At 43.8% G+C, this 20557-nt stretch overlaps 1 protein-coding gene across 1 annotated transcript in view; it reads right to left on the bottom strand.

Moving 5' to 3' along the window:
- dhx30 (DEAH (Asp-Glu-Ala-His) box helicase 30) overlaps positions 1-20557 on the bottom strand; it is a 76107-nt gene that overhangs the window by 54408 nt on the left and 1142 nt on the right. Inside the window, exons 2-9 of the mRNA XM_038808941.1 lie at positions 16365-16492; positions 14717-14827; positions 13820-14118; positions 12459-12579; positions 8957-9106; positions 7708-7860; positions 5106-5930; positions 621-696 (exon numbers count right to left, since the gene is read on the bottom strand). Of these exons, the coding sequence (XP_038664869.1) occupies positions 621-696; positions 5106-5930; positions 7708-7860; positions 8957-9106; positions 12459-12579; positions 13820-14118; positions 14717-14827; positions 16365-16492 (1863 nt within the window). The remainder of the gene's footprint in view (positions 1-620; positions 697-5105; positions 5931-7707; positions 7861-8956; positions 9107-12458; positions 12580-13819; positions 14119-14716; positions 14828-16364; positions 16493-20557) is intronic.

Here is a 20557-nt window from a genome sequence, read left to right on the forward strand (position 1 = left end):
GGACAGGTAAGAATGAAAACAAGTGAGTGTAGTCCCATCGGCTAAATGATGATGGAGAGGCGTTGGAGGAGAATGGAGTGGTCAGTTGTGTCCAAAGCTACAGGCAGGTTGTGCAGGACAAAGGGGGATACTTTGTCACAGTCACAAAGAATGTAATTTGTGGCGGCACGGAGTCGCAGTGGTTAGCATTGCTTTAGCATTGCTGCCTTATGGCGCTGAGGACCCGGGTTCGATCCTGGCCACAGGTCACTGTCCGTGTGGAGTTTGCATTCTCCTCGCTCCGTGTGGGTTTCAACCCCACAACCCAAAAATGTGAAGGGTAGGCAGATTGGCCACACTAAAGTATGCCTTTATTTGAAAACAAAAGAATTGGGTACTTTAAATTTATTGAAAAAAAAAATTAATTTGGTAAAAGTTGTTCCTATTCTGTGCTGTTACTCTGGCCAAGATCAATAACTCAGGATGTATTAGGAATCAAACTTGGGGACCTTCCTGGACCTCGTATTTGAGGAGTAAACCAGACAGTAAAGTCACCCACTAAATCCGAAGGAGGGCTAAAAATATGCCTCTCCTAATTTCAGCAGCAAACCCCAATAAGAACTCAAACAAGTTTCTCTTACCGCACTCACTGTGAGAGTCAATATGCAAAATTGTATCAGTGACCAGGTCGAGATCAGGGACAGGGTCATCGTCATCCTGTTAAGTCAAAATAAAACCAAGAGGCAATTAATACCACCAATAAGTTAAACAGCTTTATCAAATACGATAACATATTATAATTCCTTCAGAGATTAAAGATCAATTATTTTGTAGAAGACTAGTGCTGCAAGTCACAGGTCATATATGCAGATCATGCACTCTCTCAAAGAGCCCATCAGCAATTCAGAAATCTCTTGATGGCTCACTGACTGGACTGCGCAATGCACTACAGATAATGAATACCTCAAATTTGATCCTCAGTCTGTGTCAAATCATAGCTCAGGAACTAAGACTGCCTTTGGTAAAGGGCTGGGTAACTGCAGTAGCAACCTGACCACATTGTGGTGCTGTTCATAGCAAGCTGGAGGATATGCTACTTTGTCAATAAGGTGTGACAGGGAAAGGGAAAGTCATGACTTGCTTGTGACGCAGGAAAGCTTTCAATATAAATTGTTGCTTGTTAGTGCAAAACTCTGGTAACATTCTAGCGTTTTGCCTACCCCTGATGTCAGGCTAACTGATCTATAGTTCCCCATTTTCTATCTTTCTCCGTTAGATAGCAAGGTCTAATTTGCTACCTTCCAATCATTGGAAACTGTTCTAAAATCCAAGGAATTTTGGAAGATCAAAACCAGTGCATTCACTACATCTGCAGTCTCTAGAATGCAGGTCTTCAGCCCAGGGCTTTGTTGCTACTTAGTCCTATTAATTTCCCCAGTGCTATTTCTTCACTTAAAGCTGATTTCTTCAGGCTCCCCATCGTCGCTAGACCCTTGTTTTCCCGCTATTCCTGCACTGATCCTTGTGCCTTCTGTCATGAAGACAGATGCAAAGTATTTGTTTTATATCTCTACCATTTTCTTAATCCCCATTTTTCCCCCATAATTTCATCTTTTTCCCCTTAATGGGCCCACCTTTACTAATATCTTACTATTCACATAAATTAGAGGAACGTTTCCAGTCTGCTTTTATGTCTCATGTGCTTTCATGAACTCTTTGGTTATCAATTTCATGGTCTCCTTTGCTGAATTCCAAGTGAATGCAATCATCATATTTAAGTGTTTTTGTAATATGGTAAGTCCCTTTCTTTGATCTAATATTATCTTCAACCCCCATCGTTAACCACAATTGGACCACTTTTTCTGTAGGTTTTGTTGTACTTTTAAGAGATCTCTATTTGTTGAAATTTATATTGTAATTATTTAAATGCCAGTTTGTGCCTTTTGTAATGATTTCTTGCAATGTGGGAGTCACTGACAAGGTCAGTATTTGTTGCCCATTTTGTATGGCTTGCTAGACCATTGTGGAGAGCCGTTGAGAGTCAATTACTGTGGGTTTGGAGTCACATGTAGGCTAGACCAGCTGAGGATGGCAGATTTCCTTCACATTAGTGAGCCAGATGGTTTTTTGCAACAATTGAGAATGTTTCACAGGAACCATTCTGGAGACCTGCTTTACATTCTAGATTTATCAATTGAATTTAAAACCCACCAGCTGCCTTGGTGGGACTTGAACCTGTATGCCCAGAGCATTAGCCTGGCCTCTGCATCACTTGTCCAGTGGCATTACCACTGCACCACCATCTCCCCAACTATCTTTCAATGTAGTTCTCAATATACCTTTGCTTTATTTAAATTTAAGACCTTAGTTTCAGACTAAATGAAATAACTTCCAAACACAATATAAAATTCTATCATACTATGGCTACCTTTCCCTTTACTACTAGGTTAATTATGCCTTTCTCATTGCAGAATTCCGTAGTTTGTTCCTTGACATATTAAAAAACTATCTTCTATACATTCCATGAACTCGTCCTCCACATTATTACTGCAAATCTGTCAATATGAATTGTCTCGTCTACGAAGTATTTGCCAAGTCTATATGAAGAATTCACCCGTATCACATATTCTTCTTATTCCCTGATTTTTAAATAATCATTCAAGGGATGTGTTGACAAGGCCAGCATTTATTGCCCATCCCTAATTACCCTTGAGAAGGCGGTGGTGTGGCTACACCTAGTGTTATCAGGGACAGGCTTTCACCAATCAACAGTAAAGGAACGGCAATATATTTCCAAGTCAGGATGGTGAGTGACTTGGAGGGAACTCAAGATAGTGGTATTTCCATGTATCTGCTGCCCATGTCCTTCTAGATGGTAAAGGTCGTGAGTTTGGAAGGTGCTGTTGAAGGAGCCTTGGTGAGCTTCTGCAGTGCATCTTGGAGATGGCACACACTGTGAGTACTATGGGCGGAATTCTCCGCAACGGCCGACGCCGTCGTGAAACCCAGAGTGTTTCACGACGGTGTCGGAGGCCGCTCCTCGCCCCCTATTCCCCCCCCCCCCCCCCCCCCGGGGCTAGGAGCGGCGTTACGGGGAACTCGGCCGCCGGGAATGACGCGGCCGGATACGCCTAATGACGTCGCCTAATGAGGTTATTAACTGTTATTTGACCTCAAAGTGGGGGCTCAAAATAAGGAGAACATGAAATATTTTTATATTCTAGGAAAGTTTCAAAGAGGGGTAAAAACAGAGATGAAAGGGCAGCACGGTGGCACAGTGGTTAGCATTGCTGCCTACGGCGCTGAGGACCCGGGTTCGAATCCCGGCCCTGGGTCACTGTCCGTGTGAAGTTTGCACATTCTCCCCGTGTCTGCGTGGGTTTCACCCCCACAACCCAAAGATGTGCAGGATAGGTGGATTGGCCACGCTAAATTGTCCCTTAATTGGAAAAAATAATTGGGTACTCTAAATTTAAAAAAAACAGAGATGAAAGAGGAAAACAAAATACTTAAGGAGGGATATTGAGAGCTTAGGTGGAGTGGCCACGTGAGACCTGCTGGGGTGCCACTCTGAGTTGGGAAAAGATCTGAAGCAGCCATTGCAGCAACATAGAAAAGTTTCTTTTTCAGAAAGCAGGGTATTGTTTTGAAGTTTCTTGAATTTCCACAACAAAGTGGAGGAGAGTGAGAGGTCATGTAATATACCTTTCATCTAGCATCAGGTTTGCCTTGTGATAATATTTCTGGAATTTTTATAATTAAACATTTATGAGGGATTGTTGCCTAATGGGTGTTTACCTCTGAGTCTGATCAGGTAGGAAGTCATTTTGGAAGACTAATTTTAACTGTGGAACTCTATTCTTGTGTGTTTACATTTTCTCTTGTTAATAAACATTTAATTTAATATTTTAAATTCCAAAAGGGTACCAAAATTAGTGGCTTCTGAATTCAGTAAACTTATCTTCTCATGGTCAGTATAGACAAAAAGTTGTGATAAGTGGTCCAAGTTTTCCTTTGGGATTTTGTTTGTGAGGCAATTAACATCTGCCAGATTATAATAGTGTCAATCAAGCAGGTTGTTTTGTCCTGGAAGGTGTCAAACTTCTTGAATGTTGTTGGAGCTGCACTCATCCAGGCAAGTGGAGAATATTCCATTGACTTGTGCCTTGTAGATAATGGGCAGGCTTTGGTGAGTCAGGAAGTTAAGTTACTTGCCGCAGGATTCCTAGCCTCTGACCTGCTTTTATATCCACAGAATTTATACGGCTATTCCAGTTCAGTTCAGTTTTTGGTCAATGGTAACAACCAGGATGTGGATAGTGCGGAATTCAGTCACAGTAATTCCATTGAAGGGACGATGGTTAGAGTCTCTCTTTTTGGAGGTGGCCATTGCCTGGCACCTGCATGGCACAAATGTTACTTGCCACTTTGTCAGCCCAAGCCTGGATATTGTCCAGGCATTTCTACATTTGAACATGGACTGCTTCAGTACCTGAGGAGACGCGAATGGTGTTGAACATTGTGTAATCATCAGTGAACATCCTCATCTTCTCACCTGATAATGGAAGGAAGGTCATTGATGAAGCAGCTAAAGATGGTTGGACCTAGGACACTACCCTGGGGAACGCGTGCAGTGGTGTCCTGAAACCGTGATGATTGACCACCAAATATGTAAAGATGCACATTCACAGACTTGATACATAAACACAAAAGGTATTTATTAATAAGAATTACACAGCAGCCACATGCCAGTAGCTAGCTCCCAAAATGTCTCTTTGCCTCGGGGTCTCTCTCATCATGGGGTGATTCCACACTCTTGAGCCCCAATTGGTCACACGGGCCATGTGACCCTGACTCTGCTGTGTTGCCCTTAAAAGGACAATCACCATAAACTACCAGAACCATCTTCCAATATCCCTAACCAACATTTATCTTTGCATTAACAGCTCCCAAAATCAGAATAAATGGTCAATTATCTGACTTGCACTAGTTGACTTGTACTCACTTACATAACGAATGACTACGGTTACAAGATTGTAAATTGGCTGTAATTTGCTTTCAGGCATTCAGAAACAGAAAGGAGTCCCATCAAGACAAGTTATTTCCTTCTTTAATAGACTACTTACTTGCTTGAGCTGTGCGATCTTCCTTTGCCCCAGCATTGGCAGCAAGTCATCCAGGTAATAATCCTTCACTGGAAACATGAACCCTGGCACAGTCACGATGGGGCAATTCCCATAATACTCTGATATCCGCTCAGTGTCGCTGGTGGCACTCATAAGAATGATCTTCAAATTTGGGTTGACTTCCATCACATTCTTCAGTAAAATGAGCAAGAAGTCTGTGTTGATGTCACGTTCATGGACTTCATCAACGATTACATGACTGATGCCTTCAAGTGAGGCATTCCCTTGCAGTTTCTTCAAGAGGATGCCAACGGTACAGAAGAGCAAAGCCCCTCCCCTCGGGGGCAACATGCTCTCCAGCCTCACCTGGTAACCCACATTTTTCTTCAGGCTCGGCCCAATCTCCTGGCCCACCCGCTGCCCCACCGACACAGCACTGATACGCCGCGGCTGTGTTATTAAAATGTTACAGTGGGCTCCACGGTTGTCAGTTATGAACTTCTCCAGAATGAACTGAGGTATCCTGGTGGTCTTTCCACATCCGGTTTCTCCGGCTATGACAATGAACCGATTTTCTTCAATGGCAGAGACTATTACTTTCTTGTGCATGTCCACAGGCAATGGCTTAACCTTCACAGGCCTGGATCTCTGCCAAAGCCAGAGCAGTTTCTGACTGATACGTTCTGCTTCTCCATGCAACATCGGGACATACATTTCTCCTGTGATGGCATCACTAATCAGGGCATTGCTAGACAATGAATCTATCATCTCTGAGCCGGGGTTGATAGACTTGAGCTCACAATCAGGGGTTGCCACTACTGTGTACTGGGGGAAAAGATGGGTGCGGTGGGGACGATAGATAGAGAAAAAATAAAACGGTTAGCTGCAATTCTCTGTTTAAGGAGAAAATATTGAAGACATTCGACAAAAAAAAATGCTGAACATTCAAATAGAATAATTTCCCAACTTCCCCCTTTCTTTCCTAAAGATGTCAGCTCTTGGCCACAACATTGTTTAAAGTAATGGGAGGAACATTTAGTGCTGATATCTTACATCATTAGACATTCTTCATGTATAGTTTCAGGCGATGATTTATAGAAACACACAGCACAGGAGGCCATTTAGTCCATCATGTCTGTGCTGTAACTTTGAAAGATCAATCCAGTTAATCCCACTTCATCGACTTTACCCACAGCCTTCAGTATCAGAGGTTGTAATTTGTTGCTTAGATGTGTGCAACACTAGCAGAACCATGTTAATTGGCCAACTCTAATTACCCCAGAGATGGTTGTGGTGGTGGGCCCTTTGAGAAGCAATTCCTTGTACAAGAGAGCAGCTTTCTAGGACTGTCAGAAACAATGGGGAGATGATGGCGGAGTGGTAATTTCACTGGACTAGCAAACGAGTAAGGGAGGGGAGAGATGGCAGGCAAACTCATCAGATAAGGAAAGGGTTCATTAAATGACAGCAACCTTTATTTTTTTGCTTTTTAAATTAGTTTATGTGAGAAAAATAAATTGAAGTTGAAGAGTAAGTTTCCCACTGACACTGCAGCTCAGTACTTAGGGAGTGTTTCACCATGTGCCATCTTTCAGATGAGACTGAGGCACCGACTGCCCTCTCAGGCAGAAAGAAAACATTCCATTTCAAAGAGGAGTAGGGATCATTTTTTTTACAAATCTTAATAATCATTATCACATTATTAACATGGGAGTTGCTGTGCACAGCTGGTCCTGCTGTCACTTGGCTACAAGGATGGGAAGGGAGGAGAATATCTACCAGGTTTTCTGCTCCAGGATTTAGCAAATTCTGTTGGAACATGTGGTTGGAGATTTGTCGAATGGGAATGGGATCAGGTTTTGCTGCTGTACATCCCGTAGCCCTGCACCAACAACCATCTCCAAAAGCAGAAACCCAGAAGACATTCAGTGACTAGACTTACAATCAATGAATGACATTCAACTACAATACTAGAGGACTCCCAGTGCCTGTGCAATTCAAAATCAGCATCAACCAATGCCATGCGAGGAGAGCTGCTCAGAAAATTTGCATTTTATTGGACCAGTTGGCCACTTGGTCCATTATATCTGTGCTGTCTCTTTGAAAGAACTATCTAATTAGCCCCATTCCACTGCTCTTTCCTGATGGTCCTGCAAAGTTTTCCCGTTCAAGTATACATCTCTGAAAGCTACTAGTGAATCTGCTTCCACCAGCCTGTTCAGGCTGTACATTCCAGATCATAACTTGCTGTACAAAAATATTTCTTCTCACCTGACCTCTAGCTCCTTTACCAATTATCTTAAATCCGTGAACTCTGAATACCAATATTTCTGCCAGTGGAAAGCTTCTCCTTACCTACTCTTTCAAAAATCACTCAAGGTTTGAACCTTCTCTGCCCTAAGAACAATCCCAGCTTCTCTAGTCTCTCCACAATTTTTAATAAGTTTACTGAAATTTGAAAAGAACAACACCAATTACAGTCCAGATAGGGTAAGATAAGATCAGAAGAGAAAACAAACAAGATGTTCTGAATGAGCAATTCTCTGAAGTAACAGGCAGGCATACAAAGCATTAATTTAAGGGATACCAGACTGCAATTTACCTGGTCCAAATATTGCTGGATTCGTTGCTGGAGGCGCTCAGGAATTTCTAGCCTGGTCGGCTGCCGTTCCTTTTCGCTCAACTCTTTTATTGCAGTCAGGTTGTACATAGCATGGGTCAGTGGATGATTTTTCTGGTTAAGCAAGCCTAGATCCTGCAAAACACAGAAAAATAAATTGAAATCAAAGGGTTTGTTTTCCACACTTAGGGAATGTTTCGTTGTGTGCCATCATTTGGTTGAGACATCTAAATTTCTCTACTTTTCTAAAATATTTTGTCCAGCAAGCACAACGCAGTGAAAAAAAAGGACTATGTCAGACAAATGGATCGCAAGTCCAGTCATTGCGGATGGAGAGGTGTAATGATTCACAAAGACACTTTTTAATCATTGGGATCACATTGAATCTAATTCAAATTGTATAAGAAGGTTCTATTAGAATTCCCACTGGGTATGCACGTACAGTCTGAAAGATACCTCCTCCTGGTTAACAACTTCATAATGGCTGGTGTGAAAAATGAGATGCAGTAGGGGGCTGAATGCAGTAGGGGGCTGAAGTTGAGGCTGAGGCACATAGCTGGAACTGCATAAAGGGAGCTTTACTGTATTTAACCTGTGCTGTACCTGCCCTTGAAACGTATGATTGAACAGTCTGGAGGGGGCTTTACTCCATATCTAACCAGTGCTGTACCTGTCCTGGGACTGTTTGTGGGACAATGTAGAGAAACCATTTTTCCGTCAAGTAAGAGAAGGAACTACGTCTGATATTTCTTCCTTTCCCTGCAACTGCATGAGGGCAAATCTTCCTCCCAAAGCAGACACCACTGGTAGGACCACATTTACTGCCCCTCCATTGTTGGTCTGAGGAAATGGGCTATCTTAAACCTCTGCAGTCCACGTGGTGTTGGTGCTTGCACAATTGCAACAGCCCTTGGCAATGCCCAGCCGATAGCCAATAGCTGCTAAATTAGCATACTTAGGACTGAACCAATACTGTGTGGTTCATGCCACATCACAGTGCTACATTTGCACAATGAGGCATTGAAACACTTAAAAGTTTCTTTAAAATAGTTGATTAAGAATATATCAGCTCTTCCTGATAGCTCAAATGATTGAAGTGCAATAAAAGGTCATCCACTATGTAATCACTCAGCTGGTACTCCACATGGGAGAAGTAAGAAACATTTAATGACAGCCACAGCCGCCAGCTCCACACTGTGTACAAGTGTGGCTTGCAGCAAGTTGCAATCACCTTTAGCTTCTTACAGGCTAGAGCTGCAGCTCTTCTTTCTGCCTCTGTTTTCCGCCGACCACTTGCAACAAAGGTCATTGGGGTTGGCCACTTCACATCCAGGCGACAGATCTTCACTGAACCATCTTCTGTGGTGTATTTCAGATAGTCCTGATGGAGTAGCACATACAAGTTAAAGAAGTATCACTGCCACTTATATGAATTTAAATATACGAATTGCTGGACCAAAAAGGTCGATCTAGTTTACCTACTACCATTCTGACACTCGTGTGATGTTGAAGTTACATCATGTGAAACACATGACACTGTTCTGAAGCTGAAGTCCTTTTAAGTCTACAAGCTAAATGATGACAAATATACACTAGGCAAGTCCAAGCATCAGGCTGAATATTAGAAACCACACTTTGTTAATGAAAAGATCAAGGAAGAAGTTGCAGAGAGCATGGCTCTGATATTTTTTGTTCTTGGGAGAATATATAGAACATAGAACAGTACAGCACAGAACAGGCCCTTCGGCCCTCGATGTTGTGCCGAGCAATGGTCACCCTACTTAAACCCACGTAACCCGTATACCCGGTAACCCAACAATCCCCCCATTAACCTTACACTACGGGAAATTTATCATGGCCAATCCACCTAACCCGCACATCTTTGGACTGTGGGAGGAAACCGGAGCACCCGGAGGAAACCCACGCACAAACGGGGAGGACGTGCAGACTCCACACAGTGACCCAGCCGGGAATCGAACCTGGGACCACTGGAGCTGTGAAGCATTGATGCTAACCACCATGCTACCGTGAGGTACATTGCAAGTGGCTGCTTTTGTTTTTCTGTCCTTTTAAAAAAAATGTGTGGTAGGGCAGCACGGTGGTGCAGTGGGTTAGCCCTGCAGCCTCACGGCGCCGAGGTCCCAGGTTCGATCCCGGCTCTGGGTCACTGTCCGTGTGGAGTTTGCACATTCTCCCCGTGTTTACGTGAGTTTCACCCCCACAACCCAAAGATGTGCAGGGTAGGTGGATTGGCCACGCTAAATTGCCCCTTAATTGGAAAAATGAATTGGGTACACTAAATTTAAGAAAAAAAAATGTGCGGCAAGATTGCATTACAGCGAGCATCACACAGGAAGTCCAACAACCTATTTAATATAAATATGCTGGATGGGCATCTGGTCAGGCATTCAGTAAATGAGACAACTTCGCTTTGGGACATCCCAAGGATGTGAAAGGTGCTATCTAAATGCAACCCTGTTTTATCTCTCGCAATTGTTTACCCAGATGGAGATTACTGCCCAGGGTAAAATTTTAAGTTTAAAGTGGAAACTCCCTGCTTAACTCCGTAGGGAGTGGTAACTCTCTACTTAACAAAGCTTGTTCAGGAGATAGCTCTTAATAAAATTGAGCCAAGTTATACCAGGGCTTTAAAACAGTGAAGATTTTGGGGAAAAAAAGAAAATACCGGATAAATTCAGCAGGTCTGGAAACAACATTTTGTAGAAGGATCATATGGACTCGAAAAGGTTTCTCTCTCAACAGATGCTGCCAGGCATGCTGAGTTTTTACAGCATTTTCTGATTTTATTTCAGATTTCCAGCATCCGCCGTATTTTGCTTTTATTTAAGATTACGGAGTGATTGACAGAGGTGATAACAATTTTCTAAAGTGGCAGAGCAGACATGAATGGTCTCCAGTAATTTGAGAGATCTGGGACAAGGAGATTATAGTAAGAAGATTATAAGTGAGGGGCTTGGGGACAGGAAAACCGTTTAATGCAGAGACTGAAATATAATTCCAAAGTTCATGATTGAAGCACAGACCATGTTACATGTTAAAATAAATTAGATAGGTGGTGACCAAAAAGGGGATAAAGAATAGAAGAATAGAGGAGGTTAAAAGGCTTAGGTCTACAGTTCTTGTTGAGGAATCAACACTAGCTGATGAATCAAACATCCTTTCTCGTTGTAGTTTTTATGTCACTATTTAATTTTAAGCCCCCTTTGAAAAATAGAGACAGGACATGGAGACGCTAGCGGTTCGGGACCTTTACATGGGGAACAGACACGTGACCTTGGACGAGCTGATGGAGGACCAGGACCTACCGATGGGACAGGAGCTCAGGCACCTCCAAATTCAACACTTTCTCGACAAGGAGACTGCAAAGTACCCCAGGGCCCTGAGATACATTCTCCTGGAGGAATTAATCAACATGGACAGATGGTTGCTGGACAGGGCAAGAGTACCACAGGATGAAACTAGACGGAAATGGGAGGACGAACTGGGGACGGAAGTGGATTGGGGACACTGGAGCGAAGCACTGAGCAGGGCTAACTCCACCTCCTCCTGCGCGAGGCTAAGCCTCATGCAGTTTGAAGTGGTGCACAGAGCCTACTTGACTAGAACTCGAATGAGCAGGTTCTTCCCGGAGGTGGAGGACAAATGTGAACTGTGCCAGGGAGGCCCAGCCAACCACCCCTACATGTTCTGGGCCTGCCTCAGACTTGTCAGGTTCTGGACAGCCTTCCTTGACGTGATGTCCAAGGTTGTGGGAGTGAGGGTGGAGCCATGCCCGAAAGTGGCAGTCTTCAGGGTTTTGGACCACCCATATCTTCAATTGGAGACGAGAGCCGACGCCTTGGCTTTTGCTTCCCTCATTGCACGCCGGAGAATCCTACCAAATCATGTAGTAGTCAGCAGTAGGCCTCTGCTACCTCAACCAAGTGGCCATACTTCATGTGGTAGCCTCGACTGTGAGTGTTGGTGAGCTGTTCAAGAAGGTAATCACAGCATGCCCAATCTTGATCAAATCTAATGCCTATGGGTGGCCACAAAGCAAGAGTGCAACATCAGATGATTTGATTTTCATCCTCTCCTAGTCCAGTGCACAATTTTTGTTTTCTAGTTACTGACCTCAACATTCCAGTTACTGACCTCAACTCCAGAAAATGCTGGAAAATCTCAGCAGGTCTGGCAGCATCTGTAGGGAGAGAAAAGAGCTAACGTTTCGAGTCCGATGACTCTTTGTCAAAGCTGATGCTGCCAGACCTGCTGAGATTTTCCAGCATTTTCTCTTTCGTTTCAGATTCCAGCATCCGCAGTAATTTGCTTTTACACAGAGGGAATATGTTTGTAGAGCTACTGAGAGCTGAGGCCATAGAGACATTTGACCAGGAAGACAAGGAGTGCACTGATGGACAGGCAGCAAGATTAGTTCTGTATCCTCAACTCTATCAAGGACTCTGCCCACCCATTTAATTCCTGCCCCCAAACATGTAGAAACTATTCTATATTGGACTTGACATACCGATTTAATCTCTCGGTACGCAAGAGTAAGCAAAATTCCAGAGCATTGATTTTTCCACACATTTCAAGTACCCAATTCCGACTTGCTACCATCCACAGCCAACATTCCCTTCCTTCTACCTTTTCTCAGCCCCAACTCAGACCATCTCAGACCCACTGAGAGGGTTAGCAATCAAATTATCTCCATGTCCCTCCCTTTTACTCACCGTGACTGTAGAGGAGGTGGTCGCTATCTGTATAACCTTTGACAACAGGTTCTTTGGCTCAGGAAACTGGGAGAGGGCCTTCATCGCGCCGGTGTCATCAGTCATGATACCCCTCACTGCTCTGCCCAAAGTACAGTAAAAAAATCAGTGTTAACGCTGGCCCTCATCAACAGCGAGCACAGGAAAGGATGCACACAGCCACAGGTTGGTTATACAGTACCACAAATAGAGTGTGTACGGAATGCATTCAAAAGTAAATCTTGTTCTAGAGTGACAGTATAGGATGATGATGAAACTGTTACTTTGTGAGCTCATGGCAGGATCTCTGATATCACAACAGTTTATGACATCAGAGTGAGCTTGAAAGGGAAGGAAAAGTCAAGGCAGAACCCAGAACCCATGATTACCAGTCTGCACAAGAGCCAGATTGACACCCAGGCCAGTCTTCCATCAAGGCCTCCATCTCCAATGCACCAAGGCTCGATGCTCCCCATGTTTCTTTTTGCTTCCAAACATGTACCTCCAAAACCTACTGTGGATTGAAGCCAAGGGTATCAATGCCAAAACACAAAATTTGACAAACTAGAAGATAATTATCACATTTATTATGAACAGGCAGTGCAGTACATTTCGACAATTTCACTCCCTCCCCTCCCCAATGACCTTTAAATCAAAAGATGTTCTGCTTTTTCTTCAGAGACCTATTGGCATGTACATGAAGCCTAGTGAACCACCTTTTTTGGATCCCAGTTGCCATTAATTTCCATCAAGTTGCTGACAACGCAGATTCCCATTTAGGATCATCCAAAGACAAAAATCTATTGCAAGCCTTCACGCCCACAAAACTCAAAAAGGACAAACAGGAATAGGAAATGCAAGTGAAAATGCAGTAGAATTGCCAGGGCTTTGAGCCCTGGATTTCCAAGGCCTTAGGGCCTCCCCAGACTCTATTCCTCCTCGTCTCAGCATTAGCACTCTCATCTGCGTCAGGAGGAAAGGTTCAGGGTTCTCTTCAGAGACCTGAGCACTTCTAGCCTGACACTTCAGCGCAGTACTGAGAAAGATCACCTTGACCCGAAACATTAACTCTGCTTCTCTTCACACAAGCTATCTGAGCAGAGTATCTCCAGCATTCCAGATTTGTTCTATCATTAAGACAAATTGTTTTTTTTTGCAGAATCTTGCTCATGGCAGACTCACCTATTTGAAGGTGAAAAGCTGAATGTAGCAGCAGACAGATCAGGAACATAGAATCAAAACAGACGATCACAAGTATCAGTGTTGAAGCGTCAATGACAATTTTGTTAGAGGCTCTGCCAACACTCCAATTCAAAGCAAGATGAAACAATTATTGGGATTACCTTGACATGGGTTTGTTCTGAGATGCTTTGTCTGTGACAGACAGAAAATCTGTGCAGTCCATTATCCCTTCTTCTACTTCGTCGTCCACCTCATTTTCCTCCAATAGACCCTCTTCACTTGGTTGAGATGCTTCTTTCTTAAAACTCTCCTTCCTGAAGGCTATCGTATGAGCTTTGTTGATTGTGCTGTCCATCACAAAGTGTCCCTCTCCGACAGCTGAAGCTGAAAGTTTTGCAGCCAAATCCTGGTACTCTTGAGCTTGGAACAGCTGGTTCTTTGGTCCCAGTAGGCCCCATTGCTGCCAAATACAACCAACAATCTTAAAACAAACATCATCAGCAAACCTGCACATCAATCAATCGTGCACTGTGTACAAAATAGAAGCGATGAGGTTTTGGAACATATGTATCTGTCTCGAAAGCAGGGGACTCAGCACCACATCTAGGCAGGATCTTTGTCTTCAGTGCTTAATAATACTGCCCATTTCTTTGTAACTATTTAAATGGGCACTGGTGACCCTCATGTGCATTACTCCTCCATGATCAAGTTGGCAAGAATATCTGACCATCAATGGCAAGTTGACTTCTCCCTGTCTTTTACTACAAACAAAAGCTGATACACTCGGAAAACCTCAGTTATCTTACCCAATAATCAGAGGCCACACTGCACCAGATTTCTACCCTCTGAGGCCACACTGCACTGGATTTCTACCCTCTGAAAGATGAAAGAGCAGCAAGAAGCTTGATTACAAGCTCCAGCAATATTTCCCATTGCAGCTTCTAAGGGAGTCCCTCAGCCAAGTCACCCTGGGAGCCCAAGGGGAACAAGTGGAATTGTTGTGCCACTCAGCTCCAACTGTGACAGTCCACAACGACCAGCATGTAATGTAATCGTACCTTGAATATCCTGCAGGCAGTTGCTGCAGCATGTTTCTCCGCAACAACTTTCTTATTGCCAAAGCCTTCCACTTTCAGTTTTCTTGGCCAACTGATGTGCAGAACAGTTTTCTTTGTAAAAGAAAGAAGATTGCTGCAAATTGTTAACAAAACACAGGGTCCACACAGAAGTAACATACAAGTAACATCCCAATACACTGATGACAATGATGTAAAATAAGACAATTATTGAAATCTACTAAGGATAAAACAAGGCCAAAAGGTCAGAACTGCAGAGAGGAGGCCGAGGCCCATTTGACAAGACTGGGATAGTAATATTGTAAAGGGCAGAATGGGGAAAGAGTTTATGAAGTGTGTTCAGATCTATTTTATATATCAGTATGTTTCTCATCCAATGAAAGAATGAGGTTCATCAAGTGGATCAAGTGTCAGTGGGGAAATATTTAAGACACATTATATATTATTTAGTAAAGTACCCTAAGGTGTTACTTAGCTTTGGAAATGAACAAGGTACAATCCAGAATAAAAATAATTAATTGGAGGAGGGCCAATTTCAATGGGGTTGAACAGAGCTGCCCAGGTAAATGAGAATCGAAGACTGGTCCCCTGGAGGCCATATTCGGGGTATCAGGCCTGCCGGAGTTGTACACGGGTACGGGGGCAGATGTCTTAGCCTTCGCCTCATTGATTGCTCACAGGCGGGTTCTGTTGGGGTAGAGGTCAGCTTCTCCTCCCTGTGCCTCAGCGTGGCTCGGGGATCTAATAGAGTTCCTACATTTGGAGAATGTGAAATTTGCTCTTGAGAGGGGCAGATGAAAATGAAAAATGAAATGAAATGAAAATCGCTTATTGTCACAAGTAGGCTTCAAATGAAGTTACTGTGAAAAGCCCCTAGTCGCCACATTCCGGCGCCTGTTCAGGGAGGTTGATACGGGAATTGAACCGTGCTGCTGGCCTGCCTTGGTCTGCTTTAAAATCCAGCTATTTAGCCATGTGCTAAACCAGCCCGAGATGGGGTTTGTTTATCTTACACTTTGGAGATTTGGTTTCCGTCAAGGGGTGGGGGTGTGGGATGTTTGTGCTGAGTTTGTGTTTACTCTTTGGTTTTTATTCCTTCGCAGGACATGGGTGTCACTGGTCCAGCATTTGTTGCCCAGCATTAATTGCCCCTTGAACTGAAAGTCTCACTTAGCCATTGCAGAGGGCAGTTAAGAGTCAATCACATTGCTGTGAGTCTGGGGTCACATGTAGGCCAGATTGGGTAAGGGTGGCAGATTTCCTTCTCTGAAGGACATTAGTGAACCAGATGGGTTTTTATAACAATCAATATTACTGTCATAGTTATCAGATGAGCCTGTTGAATTTTAATGACAATTAAAATCAGCTTTTTATTTTCAGAGTTTGTTTTGACTGAATTCAAATTCTAAAACTATTTGAGTGGGATTTCACTCATGTTCTCTGGATTATTATGCAGATCAGTGGACTATTAATCAAATAACTTTAGTGCAGGATGTTGGGTCGCGCAGCTTGGGTGTGGAATCAGAAAGCCTGTCCATTTATTCTTTGCACAGTAGAGGTGCCAAAGCCAAACTGACCAGAGTTATTTGCCAAAATTAAATTGAAAAATAAACAAAAGATAACCACTTACTTTAACGTTTCCATCAAATGATTTATAGACAATGTGATCCTTTACATTGGAAACCTTTAGAGCTCGCTGCATAACCTGTGTCAGTAGGCCCTTAGGCTGTGGAAACTCCTGGAGCAGAGCCTGTAAATCTAAACAAAAATTTTCGTTAGCCAGTATGCCAACCATTATCAGGTTCCTAAAACCTGGGGCAATTGTTTATTTCTCCCCTCTCCATCAGGCACCGGCTTGTCTCCTCATCACATCACCCCAACCCAAGGGCCAATTCCTGCCCCTCTGCACCAACCATCAAGCTCACTCCTAGGATTTCTTGATGTTGACTGCTCTGAGCAACATTGCAAGAAGTTATAGCTAATAGCTTAGTTACTATTTATCAATATAAAAGCAAATTACTGCGGATTCTGGAATCTGAAACAAAAACAGAAAATACTGGACAATCTCAGCAGGTCTGGCAGCATCTGTGGAGAGAGAAGAGAGCGAACGTTTCAAGGCTGGATGACTCTCTGTCAAAGCTGTTGCTGTGTACTATTTATTAATGTATTAGTGCTCATCAAATTACTACGAGCTAACCCAGTATGAGGATTTATTAATGTATTGTTAGTTTACTCAATTACTTCTTACATTCTCAGGATGTGAGTACCACTGATTAATCCAGAATTTGTTGCCCCAGAAACACAATGGTGGGCTGCCTTCTTGACTGAACTGAGTAGCTTGTTAGACCACTTCAGAGGGCAGTGAAGAACCAACTAAGTTGGTGTGGGACTGGAGTCACACATAGATCAGACTGCGTAAGGACAACAGGTTTTCTTCTCTAAAAGAACATTGGTAAACCAGTTGGTATTTTAAGACAAACTGACAGCTGATACTAGTGTTTATATCCTTTAGAGGGACAATTCTTTGTTCTTTGAATCTAATTTAACTGCACTATTTAATTGCGTGTTTAATAATGACAGAATCAATAACTTATATTTACACAGCTCCCATAATAAAACATCTCAGACTGTTATAAAGCAAAATTAAACACCGAATCAGAGAAGGCAATATTAGCTCAGATGGCCATAAGCTTGGTCAAAGAGGTAGTTTTTAAGCAGCAGCTTCTTAAAGCACGAATTAATTGTAGAGAGGAGGAAAGGTTTAGGGGGGGATTGCAGAGCTTAGCTCTCAGGCAACTGAAGGCGTGGCTACAAATGGTGGAACAATTAAAACTGGCGATGCTCAAGATGCAGAATTAGATCAACCCGTTGAAAGACTGTAAGAGATTACAGAGATAGGGAAGGGCAAGGCCATGAGGGGGATTTGAAAAGAATGAGAATTTTAAACCAAATGCATCGCTTGATCAGAAGGCAATATAAGTCAGCAATCACTGGAGTACAGGGGAATGAGACTTGATGCGAGTAAGGACATGGACGTGCAGAATTCTGGATGACCTCAACTTTACAGAGGGTAGAAAGGGTAGGTGAGCCAGGATTGCATTTGCAATTGAGTCTCGAGATAACAGAGGCTGAGGACTTCCTCAGCAGATGAATAAATTCAGGATTTAAACCAGGTGACGTTATGGAGGAGGAATTGGGCAATCTTAGCGGTGGTGTAGATAAATGGTCGGAAGCTCAACTCAAAGTAAAATATGACACTAAGTTTGCAAACTAAGTTTGGTAACGAAGGAACACACTCTGGAGCAGGGACCAAAAATGATGGTTTTAATGATGCTTTCCCTATTTAACTGGAGGAAATTTCTGGTAATCAAGTATTGGATGTCGGTTAAGCAACCTGATAATTTAGCAACAATGCAAGATCTGAGAGAAATGATGATGACGTAGAGCTGGGTATCATCAGCGTGCATATAAAAACAAACAGTGCTTTTGGATGATGTCACTGAGGGGCAGCATGTAGATGAGAAAGGAATGGAGGCCAAGGATAGATTCTTGGGGAATTGTGCAGGGCAGGGAACAGAGTGATTGTGAGTGATACTCTGGCTAAAATTAGATTAAGAGTGTAATCCCAAATAGCTGGATGACGCTTGAGGTTTTGGAGGAGGATGGTGTGGTCAACTGTGTCAAAGACTGCAGACAACCCAAGAAGGACGAAAAGGGATAGTTTACTTTTATCATAGACACACAGGATGTCATGTGACTTTGACAAGAGCTGTTTAGGTACCTTACCAGGGATGGAAACCTGTTTGAAACGCTTCAATCTTGGAGCTTCTGGAATGGTGGACTTGGATGGCAACATGTGAGGAACGGGAGGTTAGAGATGTTGCAGTATTTACATCAGGATTTTTCAAACTGAGGCTCGCGGGCAGGTGTTGAGAGGATCACGGAGGAATTGGTCGCCGCGTTCCCACTGGCAGAAGCCGGCTGTGACCGGCTTGTAGGTTGGGAATGCCAGCTGCCCCACGCATGCGTACCCCACTCAGGCAGATCTGGCAGTGCACAGGCCCAGAGCCCAGCGAGGCAGACTGCCCCCTCCCGACGTCAGTGCGCTATCCCAGTACCGTCTCCGTCTAACGTCAGTGTGCTGTCTAAGGACCAAATTTATTTTTTTAAATGGCAATCTTCCCGCCAGAAGCAGGAAGAGAGACTCATGGGCAAGATGAGTTCAAAAAGGGGAGACAGGAGAGAAAGTAAAGAAAGATGCAAGTTCAGGGTTAGGGCATACAGAACAGAGGAAATGTGGTTCTGTAAGATAGAAGGGATTGAACCAGCAGAGATAGAACCTTGTGCTTAGTGATAAAAGTCCAGAGCTCCCTCAACTTATTGTTGGCCGTGAGGATGGCGGTGGCAGAGGAGTTTAAGACAATCTGCAGTAGAGAAAAGCCAAGGTTATCTTTCAATTTTAGGATGATCCTGTAAAGGTTTAGCACATGAGAGCAGAACCCGATAGTGCTTGATGTGGTCCATCCAGATCCAGCAGTGAATGGCTTAACACATTAACCATATAATTTAAAGTCTGAATTTCTTGAACTTAAAGAAGTTGAAATGAGGACTGTAGCGGCGAACAGCTAGGGTGAGAGAAAGTAATGGTTTTATTAGGGATAAGGGCATCAGAGGTGCAAGTTAGGGTGTGATTGAGTAAATCAGTAGCTGCAGAAATAGTGGCAAATGAAGAACCAGGGGCGAGACGATTGGGATTTTTAAAGTGCAGTTGCAAGCGAACTGGGGGATAGTTTATTCCAGGGGCAGATGCAGAAGGATGTCGTTTCTGTGCAGTATTCAGCCCAAAACTCACTAGTTAAGCTTCAGTTGGAGCCTAACTAGAGTTTTATAAAGGTTTTGCATAACTTCCTTTCTTTTGTTTTCTACACCTCCATTTATAAAGCCGTGCGCTGTATGATTTTTTTAAAAACTCAACCTGTCCTGCACGCCAATTAAATTTCAGTTTACTGCCTCTCCTCATACCACCAACCAAAATGCATGACTTCAATTTCATCTTCAGTACACCATTTAAATATTTACTTTAGTTCAATTGGATATTTAGGAAGATAGAAGTTAGGAGCAGGACCTTTCAAGCCTGCACCACCACTCAATAAGATCATGGCTGATCTGGTTATGGTCTCAGCTCCAATTTCCTGGGGGCGATTCTCCAATATGGAGCCGAAGTGTTCGCACCATCATGAACACCATCGCGTTTCATGACAGCGCGAACCAGGCCCTGGTACGACCAAGGGGGGCCAGCATGGCACTGGAGCAGTTCACACCGCTCCAGCCTGTGCACCGCGCCATAGCATACCAGCCACACCAGCACGGTAGCATAGTGGTTAGCATCAATGCTTCACAGCTCCAGGGTCCCAGGTTCGGTTCCCGGCTGGGTCACTGTCTGTGCGGAGTCTGCACGTCCTCCCCGTGTGTGCGTGGGTTTCCTCCGGGTGCTCCGGTTTCCTCCCACAGTCCAAAGATGTGCGGGTTAGGTGGATTGGCCATGCTAAATTGCCCGTAGTGTCCTAAAAAGTAATGTTAAGGGGGAGTTGTTGGGTTACGGGTATAGGGTGGATACGTGAGTTTGAGTAGGGTGATCATTGCTCAGCACAACATCGAGGGCCGAAGGGCCTGTTCTGTGCTGTACTGTTCTAAATCTAAAACGTGCGCATGCACGGGGGACTTCTTTAGCGTGTCGGCCCCTACTTAACATGGAGTCGGTGTTCAGGGGCCAGCCATGCCAGAAAGTAGGCCCAGGGGGGCAGAGCCCGGCCCGCCAATCGG

This window comes from Scyliorhinus canicula, chromosome 10, assembly GCF_902713615.1.
Source record: "Scyliorhinus canicula chromosome 10, sScyCan1.1, whole genome shotgun sequence".
Lineage (NCBI taxonomy): Eukaryota > Metazoa > Chordata > Chondrichthyes > Carcharhiniformes > Scyliorhinidae > Scyliorhinus > Scyliorhinus canicula.